The sequence below is a fragment of the Ovis canadensis genome, chromosome 13 (assembly GCF_042477335.2).
Source record: "Ovis canadensis isolate MfBH-ARS-UI-01 breed Bighorn chromosome 13, ARS-UI_OviCan_v2, whole genome shotgun sequence".
In the NCBI taxonomy this organism is placed as follows: Eukaryota; Metazoa; Chordata; class Mammalia; order Artiodactyla; family Bovidae; genus Ovis; species Ovis canadensis.
Window position 1 is genome coordinate 76,705,969 of NC_091257.1, and position 22,173 is coordinate 76,728,141.

At 50.5% G+C, this 22,173-nt stretch overlaps 1 protein-coding gene across 4 annotated transcripts in view; it reads left to right on the forward strand.

Annotated features, from left to right (window-relative positions):
- Positions 1-19,216, forward strand: part of TM9SF4 (transmembrane 9 superfamily member 4) — a 53,264-nt gene extending 34,048 nt beyond the window's left edge. For all 4 annotated transcript variants that reach the window (XM_069548300.1, XM_069548302.1, XM_069548303.1 and 1 more), the window contains exons 9-18: positions 1,083-1,153; positions 5,811-5,943; positions 6,541-6,622; positions 6,714-6,789; positions 9,561-9,644; positions 11,444-11,619; positions 12,091-12,154; positions 13,344-13,463; positions 14,214-14,303; positions 17,265-19,216. In XM_069548300.1, coding sequence (XP_069404401.1) covers positions 1,083-1,153; positions 5,811-5,943; positions 6,541-6,622; positions 6,714-6,789; positions 9,561-9,644; positions 11,444-11,619; positions 12,091-12,154; positions 13,344-13,463; positions 14,214-14,303; positions 17,265-17,414 — 1,046 coding nt within the window. In that variant the 3' untranslated portion in view covers positions 17,415-19,216. The remainder of the gene's footprint in view (positions 1-1,082; positions 1,154-5,810; positions 5,944-6,540; positions 6,623-6,713; positions 6,790-9,560; positions 9,645-11,443; positions 11,620-12,090; positions 12,155-13,343; positions 13,464-14,213; positions 14,304-17,264) is intronic.
- Positions 19,217-22,173: the final 2,957 nt, after the last annotated feature.

Sequence of the window (22,173 nt, forward strand, 5' to 3'; positions counted from 1 at the left end):
GTGAACAAGACTCAGCCTCTACTCTGGAGGGCTCCTTGGGGAAGACCGCGCCTCTCCTCACACACACCTCCGCTGGTTCATTCAACGAGGGTTCGTCATTGCTCACCCTTTTGGGGCCCCAGCCACATGCTGGATATGGTGTTGAGCAAAACTAACCCAGCCTCTCCCCTCAGTCTATGCTCAGGTGGTAGGAGAGAGACAGAAAAGCCCCAGAGTGATGGAGTTCCAGGTAGTGCTAAGTGAGGAGAGGGTGAAGGCTGCCTTAGAGAAGACCTCCCTGAACAAGGAGCCGCATTCAGAGACCCAGGGAAGGACTCTTCTAGCCAGGGTCACACAGCCCTGCTGTGGGACAAACTTGGTGAGAAGCCAGATGACATGAGGGCGGGAGGGCAGTGGATATAACTGATCTATTCAGTATCAGAGAGGAAGTAAAGATAATGTTGTCTTCATTAAACATTTACCCTGGGACCAGCTGTGGTGCAAATAAACACTTCACAAGCCTCCCTCCTCCTTCCAGCCAAGCCTAAAAGCAGTAAGTTAGCTCAGGGTCCGATAATCTGTTGTCTTAGCCGCTATACCGCTGCCTAGAGAGAAACAGCCCGTGCCAGTGCCGATGGGGGCCTCTGAACTGTTTGGGGTGTGTCAAGAGGAGATGTCTTGAAGTATGAGTAGGAGTTAAGGCAAAAGGAGTAGCCTGGGTTATAGGCACACAGGTGAGAGGGAGATGGGCCATGACCTGATAACCAACAGCAATAAATGACCAGAGAGGTGAGCCTGGGGAAGTTAGAAAGACCAACCACTGGAGGAACAGGGATGCTGTTCTCCCTAGAGTGGAAGCAGTGTCCTGTGACAGCCTCCATCAATCCCAGCAGCTCATTCCTCCCCCCACACTTGAGGGGTGACCCTCTGTTTGCTCCGCCCCTGGTTGCTGAGCTGGAGCCCTGCCCAGGAGAGGACCTGAGGCCACTGCATAGCCAGTTCCCACTGAAGAAAGCCACACATGCAGGGGGGACCAGCAGCGCAGAAGACTCAGCTGGCAGTGCTGACGGCTTCTCTTCCTCCCCGCCCCCCATTTGTTTCAGGCATCCTGAGCATGATTATCATTCGGACCCTGCGGAAGGACATCGCCAACTATAATAAGGAGGATGACATTGTACGAGGTCTTGGCTGGGGAGGGATGGACTTGCAGAGGGAGGGTGGCCTAGCAGCAGAGCTCCAGGCCCCCCAGACCAGGACTGGGCGTGCGGGGGGGAGGGCTGTGTGATCATTCATAGCACAAACCTTGAAAGTATTGAAAAGGAAAACAAAACGTTTAATGACTCAAAGTGACTGGGATAGATTTTCTCATTTTATTTTGCTTTTTTATTTTATTTTATGTTTGTGTTTGTCTGTGCTGGGTCTTCATTGCTCCACACAGACTTTGACTAGTTGTGGCGATCGAGGGCCGCTCTCCATTGCAGCGTGAGGGCTTCTCATTGTGGTGGCTTCTCTTTTTGCAGAGCACAGACTCTAGGGCACACGGGCTTAGTTGCCCTGCAGCATGTGGCATGTTCCCAGGCCAGGGATTGAACCTTTGTTTCCTGCATTGGCAGGCAAATTCTTACCCACTGGACCACCAGGGAAGCCCAGCTTTCTAATTTCCAAGCTTTCATAATGGAAGAAAACTGGATTGATTTGATGACATACAAATACTATATGATATTTGATTGATATTGATTTGACATACATAATCCTTTATGTCAAAATAAAACAGAAAAGTAAAATGGCAAACAATATATGCAACAAATATTTTAGAAGATGATAGTTACACAATATTGTGAAGTAATTATCCTCCAATTAAAAATAAATGTTTTTAAAAAGGAAGATGATGGTTAAAAGAACTGGTATTAAAAAACACTAAAATTCTCTAAGGTGCTGATGAACAAAAAAATACAGACAAGGATACATGGCTAAGAAACATGTGAAAAAGTGTTTTTATCTTAGGCATAAGTCCCCAACATGGGCTTCTCTGGTGGCTCAGTGGTAAAGAATCCACCTCCCAGTGCAGGAGACACAGGATCAATCCCTGGGTCGGGAGGAGCCCCTGTAGAAGGAAATGGCAATGCATTCCAGTATTCTTGCCTGGGAAATCCCATGGCTAGAGGAACCTGGCAGGCTACAGTCCATGGGGTTTCAAAAGAGTTGGACACAACTTAGCAACTAAACCACAACATCAGGCCCCCCACATGCAGGTTCAGTCATCAGAAGACAGTTCTGGACCTTCAAATCAGCACAGCTCTGTATATATAGTATTAATTGTTGGCAAGGTTAATGTGAAATAAGCACCTTTCATGCCACCTATACAAGTGTAAACTGGTAATTTTCTGAAAAGTAGTCAATTGACAGTAAGTTTCATAAACTGTCAAAAAGTTAACTTTTTTTTTTTTTTTGGCATCACCATACGGCATGTAGGATCTTAGTTCCCTGAGCATCAAAACCACAAAAATTTGATCTAGAAATATTTACAGCAGACTTGTTCATAATTTAAATAAACTGAATATAGACTGATATCCCATAATAATAACTTGGTTATAGTATAATATAGCTGTACAGTGAAAAATTGTACAGCTATTAAATAGTAATTGTAGAGAGTGTGTACTGACATGAGGTAATGCTCACGACCATCCCTCAGCTGAAAGTAACCAAGTAAATACAGTATGATCCCAGTTTTACTGTTAAAAGCTATATACACATACACACATGTATATATCTAAAGGGCTAAGGAAATAGATCAAAACACAGTATTATTAAGTATATAAATCATTTTTGTATTTTTCTGGTTTTAGTTTTTAATCCTTAAGCGTTTACGAGTTTTATATTTTTTGTTCAATCTTTCTGGATTTTTAAAAAATTGTCTGTGATACACATTTACTACTTTTTGTTCATTCGAGTATCATACTAAAGAATTTTTTTTAACTTTATTACGCATGTAAGAGTACATACAGACATACACAGAGAGATTGTGGACTCAGTCCTAGGCCATCACAATAAAGTGATTATTACAATAAAGCAAGTGAGACAAATTTTTGGTTTCCCAGTGCATATGAAAGTTATGTTTATACTATACTGTTGTCTATTAAGTGTGCAGTAGCAGTATGTCTAAAGAAGTACCTTAATTTAAAAATACTTAAGGGCTAAAAAATGCTAACCAACATCTGAGCCTTTATCTAATCATTATCTTTATCTGGCCTCAATGTTAATGGCTACTGACTGATCAGAGTGTTGGCTGCTGAAGCTTGGGGTGGTTGTGGCAGTTTCTTAAAATAAGACAGCAGTGAAATTTGCTAAATTCTCACAGCCTCTTCACCAGGAGTAGATTCCACCTCAAGAAATCATTTTCAAAAAAAAAAAAAAAAGAAATCATTTTCTTTGCTCCTCCATAAGAAAGAGCCCCTTACCTGTTAGGATTTTACCATGAGATGGCAGCAGTTCAGTCCAGTCTTTAGGCTCCACTCGTAATTCTAGTTCTCTTGCTGCTTCCACTGCATCTGCAGTCACTTCTGAAACCTTGAACCTCACAATTTCATCCATGAAGCTTGGAATCAACTTCATCAATACTTCTGTTAATGTTCATATTTTGACCTCTTCCTATGAATCACTTAATGGCATCTAGAATGATGAATCCTGGGACTTCCCTGGTGGTCCAGGGGTTAAGACTCCGTGCTTCCAGTGCAGGGTGCGCAGGTTCAATCTCTTGTTGGGGAACTAAGATTCCACACGGTGCAGTTTAGCAAAACAAAAACAAAAAACCAACAGCATTAGAATGGTGAATCCTTTCCAGAAGGTTTTCAATTTACTTTGCCCAGATCCATCAGAGGAATCACACTGTCTTATAGCAGCGTAATGAAATATGTTTCTTAAATAAGACTGCAAAGTCAAAACAATGCCTTCACCCATGGGCTGCAGAATGGGTGTTAGCGGGCATGAAGATAACATTAATCTCACTGTACCTCTCCAGCAGAGCTCCTGGGTGATCAAGTACTTTGTCAATGAGCAGTAATACTTTGAAAGGAGTCTTTTTTTTTTTTTTTCTGAGCAGTAGGTCTCTACAGTGGGCTTAAAGTATTCAGTAAACCACGTTGTAAATAGATGTGCTGTCATCTAGACAGAGTGGATTTAACGTACTTCTTCAAGGCCTCAGGATTTTCGGAATGGTAAATGAGCACTGGCTTCAACTTAAAGTCACCAGCTACATGAACCTGTAACAGAGAGTCAGGCTGTCCTTTGAAGCCAGGCTTGACTTCTCTCTAGCTATGAAAGTCAGAGGTGGCATCTTCTTCCAGTCAGAGGCTGTTTTGTCTATATTGAAAGTCTGTTCAGTGCAGCCACTGTTAATGTAGCTAGATCTTCTGGATAACTCGCTGCAGCTTCTCCATCATCACTTGCTGCTTCACTTTGCACTTCTGTGTTATAGAGATGGGCTTCTCTCCTTAAACCTCATGAACGAACCTCTGCTAACTTCAGACTTTTCTTCTGCAGCTTCGTCACCTGTCTCACCCTTCACACAATTAAAGAGGGTTGGGCCTTGCTCTGGATGAGGCTTTGGCTTAATGGGATCTTATGGCTGGGTTGATCTCTCCAGACCACTCAGACTTTCTCCATAATAGCTATAAGACTGCTTTGCTTTCTTATTCCTATATTTGCCAGAGTTGCACTTTTAATTTCCTTGAAGAACTTTTCTTTTGCTTTCACAACTTGGCTGAATATTTTGTGCAAGAGGTCTAGTTTTTGGCCTGTCTGAGCCTTTGACAGACTTTCCTCTCTAAGCTTAATCATTTCTAGCTTTTGATTTAAAGTGAGAGACATGTAACGCTTCCTCTTACTTACACATTTAGAGGCCATTGTAGGGTTATTAATTGGCCTAATGTCAATATTATGCCTTGGGGAATAGGGAAGCTGAAGAAGAGGGAGAGAGATGGAGCATTCAGACCATACGTTTATTGTTTGTTTGCCATCTTTATGGGTACAGTTTATGGCAGCCTCAAACCATTGCAGTAGTAATATCAAAGATCACTGATCCTCAGTGGTCTAGTGGCTGGGACTCCATGCTCCCAATGCAGGGAGCCCAGGTTCCATCCCTGGTCAGGGAACTAGATCCCACATGCTGCAACTAAAGATCCTGTGTGCTGCAACCTGTGTGCCACAGCTAAGACTTGGTGCTGCTAACTAATAATTAGAAAAAAAAAAAAGATTATTGAGAATAGATCACTATAGCAAATATAATAATAATGAAAAGTTTTGAAATATTGCAAGAGTTACTAAAGTGTGATGCAGAGACATGAAGGGAGGAAATGCTTTTGGAAAAATAGTGCCGGTAGACTTGGCTTGATGCAAGTTGCTACAGACCTTCGATTTGTAAAAATTACAGTATCTGTGAAGTGCTGTAAAATGAAGCACAGTAAAATAAGATGTGTTTATATCATTTTTATAATCAGTAAAAAAAAAAAAACTTGTAAATATACCACTCAAAACTATCACAGTGTTTTAGTGTGTTGGTTTACATTATTTTTTCATGCAGTAGGTTTGTGGCATGTGGGGAGGAAATTTTCCTTTCATATGGCTGTCTGCTCACGTTAGTGGCCTCCTTTCCCCATGTGACAGTTCTCTGAGAAGTACTTTCTCACTCACACTCCTGTGTAAGAGTGGAGCTGGTTGACACATCTGAGGCACCCTCAACCCCGATCAGAGGATGTGGGTCCTAGGGGTGGTCCCTGCAGGAGCTGCCTCCTTGGAGCCCAGGAAGAACCTTACTCTCTGGCGCTTTGCTGCAGGAAGACACCATGGAAGAGTCTGGCTGGAAGCTGGTGCACGGTGACGTCTTCAGGCCCCCCCAGTACCCCATGATCCTCAGCTCCCTGCTGGGCTCGGGCATTCAGCTCTTCTGTATGATCCTCATCGTCATCTGTGAGTGGGCCTTGCCGGGCTGGGGTCGGGCGGGGGGAACAGCACAGGCCTGAGTCCGAGAGAGGAGTGGGCTTCCCTTCCTGGGGCAGAGGGACTTGTCAGCATCTCTGGGCAAGACAGAAGCATCTGTCCCAGCAGAAGGGCTGCTCCTCTCAGCCACAGGCCCCAGTGCTTTGCTCCTCAGATCTTGCCAGCACCATCCATAGGCCCCCGCACAGCCACACTGCCAGTGAAGCCACAGATCAGCACGGGGAGGTTGGCCTCCTTTTGCAGCTAGGCATTATATGACCTACATCTTTCCACGCCAGGATTAGACTGGAATCAGGTCTCTTTTCTCAGAAAACACCCCCCAAAATGATTATATAGTGGCTATAGGCAGTGCTGAAGTCAGTCTGCCTACTTTTCTTTTTTTGCTGGTGTATGATAACTGCTGCACCCCGCTGAACCCCAGCTCAGACCCAGTCTTCTCCTGTAGAGAGGAGGGCGGAGGGAGAAGGGAGCCTCGTCCCGCCTCCCCTGCGCCGGGGCCCTGTCAGCCAGCGGGACGGGGTGCTCGGGCCGGAGGCCCTGACGCTCCCTCTCCCGCCCCCTCCTCAGTTGTGGCCATGCTGGGGATGCTGTCACCCTCCAGCCGGGGAGCACTCATGACCACCGCCTGCTTCCTCTTCATGTTCATGGGGTAGGTGTGCTGGGGGGCTCGGGGCTGACTCGGGTGGCCCCCGCTTCAGCTAACAGGTCTCCTTGCTGTGGACCCCTGCCATTTCCCACAGGGTGTTTGGTGGATTTTCAGCCGGCCGTCTGTACCGCACTCTGAAGGGCCATCGGTGGAAGAAAGGGGCCTTCTGTGTAAGTGTCCCAAACCACCTCCCTGTGCTGGTGGGGAGCTGAGGTGCTTCCTGCTGGGCTCCTTGGGAGCAGTCCTGGGGGGTGTTCAAGGCCAGAGGCTGGGCAGCAGCATGAGGGATGGGAGGGGTGCACCCAAGGAGGAGCCCTGGGCTCTCACTTCACCCATGGGTGCTTACCTCTGAAGGCCTTAGTTGCCACATCGATGAAAAGAGGGAATTGAAATAAGGTGACTTTTAGCCTGCGTTGTCCCATGGCTCAAGAACAAATAGGAATAGGGGATTCAGAATAATAGGAGTTAGGCACCAAGCCCAGGTGTCAAAAGTTTAAGGTCAAAACCTGATCAGCAGGGCTGCTGGGAGAACACCTTGCCCAGCAGAGTAAAGAGAGAATTACCTGCCACAGGCGGGAGAGGCCGGGCCCCACGTCACCGTCAGCCTGCTTGCCAGACTTGGTGCCGCCGTTCCTCTGGAGTAAGGTCAGCTCCTGACGATCGCTGTCCTGGTGGTGAGGAGAATTCTTGGCAGCAGAAAAGAGGAGAACACCTGGGAGATAGGAGGACACCTAGGAGTCCTAAGCCCCTTCTCCTAGAGCAAGTGAGCCCTTAGAGGACCAGGGAAACCCCTGGTGCCAAACTGGGAAAAGCCTCTAGACCCAGCCTTCTGAAACCATTCTCACAACTTTCAAAAACTCAGGGGAACTCAGGCTAGCCCAACTCTGGCTAATACCCTGGCACTTGGTAAGCCCTCAGTATGGAAGAGCCTTCAGTTGTTCTGGAAAGATCAAAAAAGTTTCCTGAGTTCGTCATGCATCGTGTGTTTTTCTCGGGCTACTATGAATGCCCGATGCATCAGATGTCTTCCTTGGGCCGCTGTGTACTGAGAGTCAGGGGTCTTTAGAACTGTAAAACCCAGCCCTCTTCTCCCCTGGTGAGACTTCCCTGATGAAGTCTCCCACCAGATAGCCTCCAAGTCTCCCTGGGTGGGTCCCAGCACAAACCCTGTCTGCTAGCATCCACCCAGGCCCCAAGGCAGACACCGGGGTGGCTCCCTTTCCTCCTCCTATCCTATGACCCCCCGCCTCCCCTCATCCACCAAGTGTGGATGGTTCTCCTGCCAACTAGTGCATGAATTCCTTCCCACCTCCATCCCCAGGACTCTTGGCCACATTCAGGTGTCTTTGCCTTTATCACGGACCTTGGCTATGCTAGACCTCCCCAGTTTCTCTGCAAGCTTGTGACCCGTCTCTGGTGTGGAGCGCTGCCTCCCTTCCCAGGCGGGCCTCTGCTGCAGTCATGCAGGTGTACGACCATACCTCTCCTCTGGCACCTGTGTGGGTGGTTAAGTCTTAGCTCCCTCCTCCTCCCCCGATTCTGACCTCAGTGTCCTCCTTGGCACCCCAGAGGGGCCGGGGCAAAGCCTTGTGCCTATGAGTGCCACATGTGGTGTTCTCCATTTGTGGATCTGAACTTCTTCCCTGTTCTTCCTCATATCTAGCACAGTGGCCAGTCCATAAATTTCAGCCAGGAGGACAGACAAGGAATTCCTTGCTACACAGCAGAATAAACCAGGACAGACAGGAAGGAGGAAGTGACATTTGAGCTGGGCCTTGGAGAGGAGAGTTTCCACTGGATGGAAGCAGCCAGCAGGGCAGCCTCAAGTTCTGGAATCTCCTGGATCCCAGTCCTGGCCCAGTTGTCTCCTTGGTTGGTAACCTTGGCCAGCTCTCTGAGCCTTGGTTTCCTCATCTGTCCACGGGGGGCTGGTGTCTCCAGGTTGTTGTGTGGATGCAAGGAGACGCACATGGCAGGTCACCAGTGCAGCACTGACGTTCAGGAAGCGGACACCTGAGATGCTATTAACTGTGCCTTTGATAAAGGGCCAGAGTCAGAGACGTGGAGGGGCAGGGGCCCGTCAGTGAGTGTGGGAGGCTACGGGCCAGAGACAAATAAAACTGGCCATGAGGCTGAGCACCAGATTGCAGGGTGCCTCAGGCATCGTGGCGGGCGCCTCTCTTGGGTGCTCGGACAGCCACAGTAGTGAAGGAGGCTCCACTGTGAGTCTAGAGCTTTGGTCCACTGGGCCTGAGCCCCAGCCCCGGAGATCCCGACGGGATAGACTGCCCCACAGGGTGTCAGAAGTGGGACCTCTGCAGTCAGACAGCCGACAGTCTGAACCTCTGTTGCACCCTTAGCTGACTGTGTGAAGTCGGCATGGAGGTTATCTAACATCGCTGGGCCTCAGTGTCCTCTTCTTAAAAGGAGATAGTGGTGGTACTTCCCATCTAGGCCTGTAGTGAGGGTTAGGTGAGATCATGCACTTGGAGGCCAGCACCTGCCACCCTTAAGACAATTAAAGCTTCCCCACCACTCTAGACGGTTTGGGTTGAGGTACAGACCACCGTGTTTAGTGAAAGCTTTATCTGGTCATTCCTATTCAACAAATGCTTACTGAGCACACTGTGCTCTGAGTGCTGGGAGCACATCACTGAACAGGACACGGTCCTCCCAAGACCTCACGTCTGTGAGGGTCACAACAGCATGAGACCACAAACTTGAATGAGGGCAAGGGAGGAGCAGTCCAGGGATCTAAAAGGACAGAGTGGGAGGCCCGCGTAGTCTAGAGGTCAGGGAGTGCTTTCTGGAAGGGATTATCTTGGTGCTGAGTCCTCCAGGACAGGAGGGCTTGGGAACCTCTAGTCTGGGTGCCCCAACTAGGGAGCAGTTGAGAGCCCCCCTAGACGCAGCTCCCCAGCCTGGTGTCTCTCCCTTCCAGACAGCAACACTGTATCCTGGCGTGGTTTTTGGCATCTGCTTCGTATTGAATTGCTTCATCTGGGGAAAGCACTCGTCAGGAGCGGTAAGTGCCCTCCCCAGCCAGGGAGGGCCAGCTGTGCTCAGACCCATACCCGCAGGTGACTTCCTGCTATTTCCTTCCCTTTTCTGAGTCCCCAGAGGTCTGTTCCCAGCCCTGGGGGCTGAGGGCTGGCCAGGGTTTCCCCAGCCCTGTGCATCCATCTGCCCTGACCCTCCCATGGACTCTTTTCAGACAGCTGCCTAAAGCTCACTTCTCTAAAAGGAGCTTTCCATAGTCCAGGGGCCAACTGGGGAATTTCCCTTGTCTCAACCAAGGGAAAGCTGCCTGGTGTGACTTGGCGAGGTCAGGATCCCAAAACAAGGCTCTCCTCATCATGTCCCTGCCAGCCCCCATATGAGGACTGCAGACTCAGTTGGAGATGGGGAGATGGTCTTATTAATTGATGAGCTGCAGGAGAGGTGGGGTAGGCATTTGCCATCCCAGCCTCAGTGGAGGGAACTCCTTCCCTCTCACTGAGGTACCCATTGAAGGGCCTTGGGTGGGGCCCACAGTCCAGGCTGTGGAGTATTGGGTTCTTCCCAGCGGTCCAGGGAGCTGCCCTCAGGAAAGACCGGGTCCTGCTCTTCCTCTCACTTCCTCTTTTTTATACCTGTCTCCCTTCTCTCTCTTAACATTTTCCTCCCAATTACCAGCTGCTCGCCATAAACCCTCATTGTAGAAATTTTGGAAAGTACAGAAAAGTTAATGTAGATCTTTAATATGCTTTTTCAGTCTTTTTTTTTCTTTTTCTTTGATTGCATTGTGTGGCTTGCAGGATCTTAGTTCTCTAACCAGGGATCAAACCTATGCCCTCTGCAGTGGAAGCGCAGAGTCCTAGCCAGGGAATTTCCTATTTTTGCAGTCTTCTAACCTCTTTTTGTTGTTCAGTCACTAAGTCACATCCGACTCTTTGCGACCCCGTAAACTGCAGCATGCCAGGCTTCCCTGTTTTCCACTATCTCCCAGAGTTTGCTCAAACTCATGTCCATTGAGTCAGTGATGCCATCCAACCATCTCATCCTCTGTCTCATCTCAACCTCTTTTTAGATGTATTTAAAATGGAATAATGTAATTGTAAAATTATAAAATAATAACAAACATATAGTGCTTATTTTGGAATAAGTTTTGTTCTAAATACTTTTCAGATATTAATTTATTTCTTTCATTTTGCATGAAAAATGTAAGACTGCAAATGGGGATTCAAAAAGAAAATGAAAAATCAATTGCAATGCCCCCTACCCCATCTGAGGAAGTGCTGTTAACTTTTTGTCATAGGCGTCTCTGGGCGTATATGCATATTTAATTATTGGGGTATTTTCATTAAAATGGAGTCCTGTACATATAGTTTGAGATCCAGCTTTTCACTTAGTGGTATAGTGTGGTGTTTTCATTGAACAAAATTGGAAACACACTATTTGTGTACTTCTGGTTTTTTTTCCACTCAACGTAGCACATGTAATTTCCCTTTATTCTGGCCCTTCATCTCCCCTTCCGGTTCTCAGGCCCTCCCTTGTTCTCTCCCCACATCCTCCCTGGTGACAAGCTCCTCTGGGATGCCGTGGTTCCTTCTTCACTTCGTGGCTCAGCTGGCCCTCCGTCTGCCCTCCAGTTTTCCCAGGGCTGGGGTCCACCCCAGGGTGGTCTGGCCAGGAGCCCTGTGTGGGGTGTGTCTGTAGAAGCTTCCCCCTCGTGGTGTCCTGCTGAGCCCTTCCTGCCCTGGGACCCAAACGGTCCCCATCCCCACTGCACGGCCCTGGCCTGGGCGTCAGGGCTCGTGGAGCCTCACAGCGCTGTGCCCACAGGTGCCCTTTCCCACCATGGTGGCCCTGCTCTGTATGTGGTTTGGGATCTCCCTGCCTCTCGTCTACCTGGGTTACTACTTCGGCTTCCGTAAGCAGCCATATGACAACCCCGTGCGCACCAACCAGATTCCCCGGCAGATCCCCGAGCAGCGGTGGTACATGAACCGATTCGTGGGGTGAGTCTCCAGCAGGGGCCAGGTGGGGGCTTCTGGGGTCCGCAAGGCTGACACTTCCCAGAGCCGTCTCCTCGGGAAGACGTGGACGAGGGCATCCTTCCCGGCAGGGGCTGCACTGTGGCTGGCTCTAGACTGCGTAAGAGCTCAGCTTCACTCCAAGATAGAGAGGACCAAGTTGTAGCCAGACTAGGTGTTGGCCAGGGGTGAGGGGTGGGGTGGAAAGGTGCAGGGTGACAGGTTGCGACTGCCTGGGACCTCGGGCAGGCCACGCCCCTTCTGCACTGCAGCTCCCCATCTCTAAACGGGGAGAACGAGGCACGCCTCTTGAGTGACTGTAGTGACACAAAAGCAGCTGGAAGCACTAGACCTACCCCGAGTGTCAGCACTCTCGTTCTCACTGGCTCAGGAGGGAGCCCGGAGCTTCCAGTGGCCCAGGTCTCCCAGCAGTGTTAACCCTCCCGTTCTCTGCAGTATTCTAATGGCTGGGATCCTGCCCTTTGGTGCCATGTTCATCGAGCTTTTCTTCATCTTCAGTGTGAGTACTGCTGCCTGCTCCCACCCCTCACCTTCACCCGCACCAGCCTTGTCCCCACCCCTCTGCTCGGTGCTCTGCCACCTACTGCCTGTGAAATTTCAGACAGAAATTTTAACTTCTCTTAGCCCCCATTCTTCACCCTAAAATACAGTAACGGTCCTGCCTCTCATGACAGCTTGGAAGGTTAAGTGAGATGTGCCATGTGTACGGGGTCTGATGTGGGAGGGGCTCAGTGAAATTTCTAGAAGCTGCTTTGGCTGTGTTAGCAATATTGCCATTAGTCACCACCTTTATTAATAGCATTGTTGCATCTGTTGTGATTTCTGGGTCTGCACGTGTCTTTACCTGTCTCAGTTACTCAGAACTGCTAGGAAAATGTGGGAAACGATGCTTAATTCTCAGGATCATCATGAGGCTGGAACATGATAATGTCTGCAGAAGGCACAGTGCTTGACATTCAGGAAATGCTTCTTAACTCAGAGCTGCTATTTTAATGATTACTGCTCCTCTCTCAGGCCTGCCCAGATGAAAGCTAGCAGAAGGGTTCTTCAGAGCCATCTAAGGCCAGCTGACCCAGCTCGGTGTCCAGCACAGAGAGAGGACTTTGCCCTAAGTCAATGCTGGACAAGCAACCACACCTCTGGAGTGGCCCAGCTTGCCCAGCTGATACGCCCTCGCCCACCCAGCCCTGCCTGGGATGGGTTGGCTGCCTGCCCAAGGGGGCCACCTCTATTCTGTTTGTGTGACCCCAGGCCAGTCACTGACCTCTCTGAACCTTGACTCCTTCACTGCAAAAGGCCACCCTTTCACAGGCTGACATGCGGAGTTGTGCATAAAGCATGCAGCATTGTGCCTGGCACGTGGTGAGCCACCCCAGGTAGTGGTGGCTGCTGTGTAATTTTGATTGGGGTGGGATTTGTTATTTTCCACAAGCTGCTGAGTTCAGGCTAGGGCCCACCCATGGTAGGATCAGCCATGCCCCAGCCCCTCCCTAGGGACAGCCTGGCTCACCCTTTGCTCCAGAGAGGAGAGACCAGGCCAGGCACAAGCCAGGACCACAGGCCCCAGTGGTGTCATGATGGTTCTCCATTCCTGCCAGTCCCGACCGAGGGATGGAGTTCCCGAGCACAGGCAAGGGCTGCGGGGCAGGGGGCGGGCTCACTGAAGGCCGGCTCTGATGTATCCGCAGGCAATCTGGGAGAATCAGTTCTATTACCTTTTTGGCTTCCTGTTCCTTGTCTTCATCATCCTGGTGGTGTCCTGTTCACAGATCAGCATTGTCATGGTGTACTTCCAGCTGTGTGCAGAGGTGAGGGGAATGTGGCCAGCACTTGGGGGTCGGGGGAGCTGGGGCCAGCATCAAATGGGTCAGGGAAACTGGGTTTCCCACGTGGTTCCATGTCTTCTGAGGCCATGGGCAAGTGCGTCACTTCCCCTTGCCAAGCTTCCACTTGTTCAGCTGTAGACTCGTTGTGGGTGGAGGTCACCACGACCTCATGACAGTACTTGTGAGTACTGAGTCCACTCCAGTAGGGATTTCTTCAACAGCTAGCGCCGTTTGGGTAACCTGCCCTCCATCTGGGGACTAGCTCTTGGCAGAGTGAGCAAAGCCAGGTCTCTGGGACAGCCTGAGCTGAAACCCTGGCTCCTCCCATAGCTCTTGGCAATCATTTAACCTCTGTGTGCCTTCCAGACCTAACTCAGAGGGCTGCTTCATGAACTCTGAGCTGATTCACAATAAGCACCTAGAACAGGACGTGGCATGTGGTGAACGTTTGCTCACGAAATGCTAATGTTAATACTGTTCTTTTGTTGTTGATTTTTTAAATTGAGATGTAATTTATTGACAGTAATGTTCACCCTGTTTAGTCTGTAGTTGTGTAAGTTTTTAGAAATGCATGTGGTTGTGTAACCACCATCACAGTCAAGGCATAAAACCTTCACATGACCCCAGATATTACCATCCTTAGACAGGGTCTTTAAGCTCCTCAGGCAGCTGTGAAACTTGGGGAAGAGATTCGGCCTGGAGACAGCAGTGACCCTTCTGTTTCCTTCTCAGGATTACCGCTGGTGGTGGAGGAATTTCCTAGTCTCCGGGGGATCTGCATTCTATGTCCTGGTCTATGCCATCTTTTACTTTGTTAACAAGGTACCACCCTGCATGAGGGAGCCCCTTTGCCCTTTCAGGGCAGGACTGTAGGGAGGGGGTGCTGGGGAAAAACCTCTAGTGTCTAAATCTTACTTTTCTACCAAGATTGGGGAGGACCAAGGTCATTCTAGAACTGTTCCTGCTCATAGAACAGAATCTTTTTGGAAAGAGAATATGTTGGGTGACAGAAGCCTTCAGGATAGACGACAATGAGAGTGTTGTATGGAGAACCTGTGAGACAACAACCAAAGCGGAGCTAAAAGGAAGTGTATCACCTCACAGTGCTTTTAAGAGGGCGTAAGGTGACACAGTGTTCAGCTCAAGAAGACAGGGAGGAAAAAGAAACGAAGACGGGAAAAAAGAACGATAACATGAAAGAATAAATGCAAATGAGAAGAGTTAAAGAGATGAGAACAGAAACTGCTAAAGTAGCCTTTAGCACTCAGATTGAGGAGCTCAGCTGTACTCACAGAGCTCACTGTCCCCAGAGGGTGGCTTAAGAGTCCAAATAGATCCCCACAACAGGTTTGGTGGATGTGCGCATAACACAGAAATCAGATGGGCTGCTGAGGGGAGTCTGGGAGTCGCTTTGGTTGGACCCTGTGTCACCTCTAGGACTTAGCCACTGTATTTTGGGTTTCCAAAGCAAGAAGTCCTCTGCTTATAACGAAGCTGTATTCTGAAACCAAAGTAGAGCCATAGGCTAAGCAAGTGAAGCTTGGAATTCCCTTTCCCAAAAACATCAGGTTGGAAAGGACTGTCCAGATATGTGAGTGTAGCGTTTCAGCCCTGCTTCCGATCCCCTGACTGGCTCCTTCTCCAACGATCCCAACAAAAGATCACCTCGCTAAGGAGTCAGTCAGTGGTGGCCTGTGGGCCAGCAGCCCTGTTGCGGTAAACAGTTTTATTGGCGGCTGTTCATTCAGTGTTGTCCAGGCTGTTTTTACACTGCAGCGGCAGAGTATTGTAGTTTTGACAAGAGACCACTGGCCTCAGCTGTTGGCTTGGGCAAAAAGTTCGATCGGGTTTTTCCATACTGTCTTCCAGAAAAATCTGAATGAACTTTTTGGCCAACCCAATATAACCTGTCCCTTTAAGAAGAAGCTTGCTGACCCCTGCTCTAGCACATCAGTGACTGAGGGCATTCCCTCCTGATGCTCCCATTCTCTTCAGATAGCTCCTATCATTATTAAGGTCTTCCTTGATTCACACTGAAATCTGCCTCGCTGTGAACTCCACCTGGAAATCAATCTTATTGCTGGAATCCTGCAAAACAAATCTAATTTCCCTTCTCTGCAGCCCCTATTTATCAGAAACTTCTGAATGGAAAGTGACCAAAACCCAGTTCCAGCTGGCTTAAGCAAAAAAAGAGAATGTTTTGGCTTATGTGAGTTTAATAAGAAGTTGAAATACAGCTTCAGGCTTGGTTAGATCCAGCAGTTTAAATGGTATCAGAGCTCTGTGTTTATACCTCAGCTCTGTGTGTGTTTTCTTGGCTTCAGTCTGCAGGTAGATCTTTTCACAAAGTAGAAGGATGGCCAGTAGCCGCCGTAGAGTCTCTTTTTAGCTTTGCAGCCCTACCAATAAAAGAAAGTGTTTCCTCTGTCCTCATGTTATCAGTCCCAGGGAAGATGCTCATTGGCCCAGGTTATACGTCACCCTTCACTGTTCTTCATGTCCAGTAGGATGGTGTACTCTGATTGACTAGCTTAGGCTTTGTACTGGACTGACAGCCCCAACAGGACCACAGAGTAGGGAGTGGGTATCCAAGACCCCGGAAAAAAGGGAGATAAAAGCCAGTGTTGGGCAGGTGAAGCCTGCTTCCATAGCCGCCTACACAAAGGTCACAGCTCAGCATCCTGCCCTTCCTGCCTCTGTCCGAGGCTTTCTTCTCTGCTCTAAAGCCAGCCCGAGAGCCTTGTCTGAAACATGATGGCCTTGGCCTGTCTGAACTCTAAGGAACTTTCCAGCACTGCCTTTTTGCCTCACTCCTTTTCTGGCTTTACCACTGGATTTAGCACTACTCTGTCCCCCCCATCACCTTCACCCCACCTTCAGCCATAAGAAAGCCCATAAAAAGAGAGATGAGTGGTTGAGCTAGAAGACATGGCCTTCATCCCCCAATTTGTGCCTATTTGACTTCAGGGAGATGGTCTCAAACAGTGACCCTTATTGTTTTCTTGTGGACTCCTGGCATTTTGTGACCATGGGTCTGCCCAAGAGCCCTGGAACAGGCCCCACTCGGGCCCTGGTGGGCAGGCAGGTCCTGATACCAGGGTCCCAGATTAGCTCCACTTGGCACAGTAAAGCCCACCACATGACAGGTTCCCTGGCATCGCTGCCCAGGTCTGAGAACTTAGCTAAGGAGTTGAGATGCTCCAGGATCAACTCCCCGTGACTCCCCGTGAGATGGTAAAAAAAGTGACAGAGTGCCTTCAGGCGGAGAGCATCGTAGGCTGAGACAGGTTCATGGTGACTCTCTGGTCCTAAAGTCAGAGAACGCCTCTCTCCTCCCCCGACTTCTGTGTTCCAGCCATCCGCGAGTCTCACTGCACTGTTCTGGGGACTGTGGAGGGTGGGGAAGCAACATCTGTGGCCTTTCCTGCCTTCGTCATTCTGGCAGTGGGCCCTGAGGTCAGCCCCATCTCCCAGTGAGCTCCCAGGCCCTTCCCCAGGAATACTCCTACTCCAACATGGAATGGCCTAGTCAGTGGCTTTGGGCCTCTGACTCCAGGTTCAAATCCCTGCTCCTCTGTAAAATGGGTTACTAACCCACCACAGTAGTCGTGAGCACACAGGGCGGAGCACAGGCCCTGGTGCTTACGAAGGTTCACCCTGGCCGTGTGCCCCACTTGCCCCTCACTGCCTGCCCACGAGGTCTGGGCGAAGGTCGGGGGGCACCTGGGTGGCCACAGCAGGCTGGCACTGAGTGTTCTCCTTCTCTCCCCACTCGCGCCCCAGCTGGACATCGTCGAGTTCATTCCCTCTCTCCTCTACTTTGGCTACACGGCCCTCATGGTCCTGTCCTTCTGGCTCCTCACGGGCACCATCGGCTTCTATGCAGCCTACATGTTTGTCCGCAAGATCTACGCTGCTGTGAAGATAGACTGATGGGGGTGGACCATGGTCTGGCCCACTCCATCCACGGACAGGAAGCCGCCCCGCACAGGGAACTGCAGGCACGTAGAATAAAACAACTCCTGCTCGTTTGGAATGTAACTCCTGGCACACTGTTCTGGATCCCGGGGCTGCGTGGGGGGCGGGAAGGCCTGTAGATAAATCTTGCATTTTTCTTCATCATCTTATTGCAGTTCTATGGGGGATGAGTTTTTTGTGGGTTGTTTTTCTTCAGTGCTAGGGAAGTTCCCTCCAGCAGGAACTCTCGGACCTGTTTATTCAGGTGTATTTTTGGTTTGGGGTTTTTCTCCCTTAGTTTTTTTTAACAAATGGATCCAGGATGGATAAATCCACCGAGACACTGGGTTCTGGTCACTGTCTCCACCTCAGTTCCTCAGGGCTGTTGGCTACCCCACGACTAACTGGAAGAGGAAACACCGGGGCCTCAGGGAGGTTTCTGAGCCTCTCATTGCCCGTCCTCGCCATTGATGCCGCGACAAAGCACAGCTCAGCCCGGACTCGCATCCTCAGTGCCAACCAGCCTCTTCCAGCCCCTTCCCCTCCCTTTCCTTCCTCCCTAGCCTCCTCCCAGGGCTACTCAAAGCAGGGCTCCCCACCAGGCCTCTGATCATCTTGTCACTGGGAGCAAGCCCAGATCTTGGTTGAGCCGAGGAAATCCCCCAGAAGTACTGGGCGCCAAGTGCCCCAGGACAGCAGGAATCGCCCCTGCTCAGAGCAGCCGGAGTTTGCTGGACCAGAGGAGAGACTTGCAATGAACTGTCTTTCGTGCCAAGAAACCCTGGATCTGGGGCCAAGTATTTCAAGAGCCAAACCAAGCATTCACGCGTCTGTCCGGATGAGAGTCTTCACCCCTCAGATTGCTCCTCAGCCCCTTCCTGGGTTGGGGGGCGGGGGGTGCTGCTCTTTGCGGTGTGTGCTGGTGGGACACCCTCTCCTCCCCCGCTTCCAGGGCAGGACAAGGCCTGGAGACCTCAGGTCTCCTCTTCAGGTGGCTGAGAAGAGGCATTCTCTCCCTGACATCCCCCAGCCTGTGCCCACACAGCTCTTTCAGCCAGACCCTGCCCCTCCACTTCCTGAGCTCTTGCCTCCTTTGGGGAACACCCAGAACACTACCTGCAAGAAGGAAAGTGGAAAGTAAGTTGTGTCATTCCTTCCCCGAGTCCCAGGAAGAAGCAAGGAGCCTAAGTTAGAAAGAGGAGCTGACACGGATGCCTGGCTTCTTCATCAGCGCCCCCTCTTCCTAACCTCTGCCCTCCCCCCTGCCTGTCACAGACCTTTGCTCTCAAGTTGCAAGAGACCAAACACACCCTGGGGTCAGGGTTTAAGTAACAGCCACTCACCCTTGCTCCAGCCCCATTAGGACCCCCACCACAAGACAAAGCTCAGGATGCTGGCTAAGCTAGGAACATACCCACCTCACGCCCACCCCCAGATTCTCCCGGCAGCCCTCACCAGCTCCAACCAGTCAAACCAGTGATCTTCTCAACCTTGCCTCACAGTGACTCCGCAGTACCAAGCGGCGTCCACCAAGCATCAGGTTGGAGGAAAGGGAACCCAAGCAGTAGAGTATGATAATGGAGTCTTGTTCATTCACATCTTGAATTTTTTTCCCTAAGAGATTCTCTTTGTGGGGGGAGTGGGTAAACAGACTCCTCATAAATGGTTCAGACATCAATTTTTCTGACTTTTTTAATCATCATCATTTTTTTTTAATTAAAAGATGCCTGTATGCCTTTTTTTGGTCCAATTGTAAATAAATATGTCATTGTCCTGTTGTCATGTCTCTTGACTCTCGCAAGGGTTACAGGTCTGAGGTGACATAGATTTCCCCCAGGGGATTGAGCTGAGTGGTTTCCCCTAAAGCTCAGTCTCCCATCAGGCTTTCTGCCGCTCTGCCTGGTGCATGTTCAGAGCCTCTCCCACCTGCCCAGCCCCTCCATACTGAGTCACTCAGCACGCCTCTCTGGCCCCCAGGTAGGAAATGGCAAGTGAGTGTGAGCGTTGGCAGCAGTGAGCCTGGTTTTTAAAGGACTCCCAGCTGTAATGGTTTGCTGCTCACTCACGTCACCTGTCATGTAAGACTCCTTCAGTGTCAGGCAGTAGGGACAGGTCACACTGCCCAAAGCCCCAAGGACTGATTAGCTCATAAGTCATCAAGGACAAGAGTGGTTTGGCTTCAGGTCTGGATAGATGCAGGGGCACAAAGGATAGCCTTAAGATTCTCCCTGTCGTCACTCTGCTTTTCTCTGTACCATTTTATCCCATTGTCAACAGTCTTCCTCTGTGGGAGGCCAGCAGAGCATGGCATAGATCAGTCTAGGCCTACATTGTGCTGTGCTCACTCAGTCGTGTCTGACTCTTTGTGACCCCATGGATCATAGCCCACCAGGCTCCTCTGTCCATGGGGATTCTCCAGGCAGGAATACTGGAGTGGGTTGCCATGTGCTCCTCCAGGGGATCTTCCCAACCCAGGGATCAAACCCAGGTCTCCTGCATTGCAGGCAGATTCTTTACCATCTGAGCCACCAGGGAAGTCCAAGGCCTACATTAGCCAGTTAAGAAAGCCCAGAAGAAAAAGACTTCCCTTTATGTTAGTATATTCAACATAGATAAATCCCAGGAAAGGTCTCTAAGGGGCCCAGCTGGGATTACTGTTCGTACATCTTGGACCAATCACTACATCTAGGGGGACTGAGCACTATTAACAGGCTGCATACTCCAAGGATGTTGGATATTGTGAATTTCTGCCCACCAAAGTCACGTGGAATGGGTGATTAGGAAACAACGATTCACCATAGTAAGGGATGCACAGCAACAAAAACGGTAGTTGTCTGTTAGGTCCACCCAGTCTTAATGCTGGACCAGTTTTTAGATGCAGTTGCCATTCATGGGATACTTCCTGTGTTCTAGACACTGTGGATACTTTTCATGTGTTAGCTCACTTAATCTTGAATATGATCCTCTGAGGCATGTTTTGTTATTAGCCTCCTTGACTCTGATGCTGGGAGGGATTGGGGGCAGGAGGAGAAGGGGACAACAGAGGATGAGATGGCTGGATGGCATCACTGACTCGATGGACATGAGTTTGAGTGAACTCTGGGAGTTGGTGATGGACAGGGAGGCCTGGCGTGCTATGATTCATGGGGTCGCAAAGAGTCGGACATGACTGAGCAACTGAACAGAGGAGGTTACAAGCCCCAGTGGTACAGGTAGGCTGCTGAGCCATTCCATGGCAGGTGAGAGCTGTAGTACTCAACTGAAGAAGCCAGCTTCCAAAACCCGTTCTTCTAACCATTACTATAGCTGCCTTTTTAAAAGACTTTGTTTATATTTTAAATTATAATTGGCAAACTACACAACTTGATATGTTGTTGAAATACATATATATTTGGTCATGCTGTGTGGCATATGAGATTGTAGTTCCCCAACTAGGGATCAAACTTACAGCCCCTTGCAGTGGAAGCACAGAGTCTTAACCACTGGGTCACCAGGGAAGTCCCATGTTTTGACATATATACACATGCCATGAAACCATTATTACAATCAAGACAGTCAACAGTTTCCTTATGTCCTTTGTAATAGTGGCCTCTAGCCTCTCAGGAAGGCAGTGACCCAGAAACCAGAAATATTCTGGATGATGTAGCTCTTTGGGACCAGGTACAGCTGGCGCGTGCGCCCAGAGCTGCGCTCCCGGCGTAGGTAGGCCCTGTCTGCCTGGGCACTCACGGCCTCCTCCCCACTTGACGGCTTCCAGCGGGTCCACACCTGGGCCACCAAGTTCAGGGGCCCCAGGCCTTCGTGCGCCTCCGCTCCCACCTCTAGCTTCTCCTCCCCCACCAGCTTCACCCCATCTCCCACCGGCTGCTTCCCCACGCCCCCCACCTCCGCCTCCTCCATGAAGATGGCGCCCTTCTCAGTCGTCATTTCCTCGACCTTCCCGCCGGCTCCAGCTCGAGCCCCCCACACTTCTGTGCGACAGGTTGCTGGGGCGCCGTCCCCGACAAGGCCGGTTTTCCGGGCTCAGGTCAGTGGCCGCAGAGGCCTCCTCCTGGCGCTCCCGGACAGGCGGGGCAGCTGCAGGGCGAGCTGTGGGGTCTTGGGTACCCTCGTCCCCCAGCCTCTCGGGCCCCAGACGCAGGCACCGGGCGCGCAGCGGTTTCCAGGCGCCTGCCCCCCCCCCCCCCCCCCCCCCCCCCCCCCCGCCCCGACCCGAACCCTCGTCCGCCATAACCTGCTGGAGCCCCGAGCCTGGAGGGGGGCTTGGGGCTTGGGGCGACGCTGCGGATTCCGCGAGAGGGAATGGCAACGCTGGCAGCGACCCAGCGGACCGCCTGCAGGAGGCCGAGAAGCGCGGTCTTCTCCTACGGGGCTCGCCCCGCCCCCTTTCGTCCCCACACCTTTTCGGGTGTGATTCACCAGGGCTCCCTAGCTAATAAGGAGCGCGGTACCCGATGGAGGGGCAAGGGGCTGTGACTGCAGGCACCCAGACAGAACTAGGAGTCGGGGGTGGAAAGGGAGTGATGTGCAGGAGTGTAGCAAGCAAGAAACAGCTCTGAACAGGGACCCAGATCACAGACAGATAGAACCTCCCATCAGAGCCACCATGTCAAACAGTAATTTTCCCACCTGCGGTGGACAGGTGGGAGTTGCTCGGTGCCCACTCTACTGTGGCCTTGGGGTAGTTTTGCAGAGGATAAATTACTCAGGCAAATGCAAAGGACTCAAGAGGTAT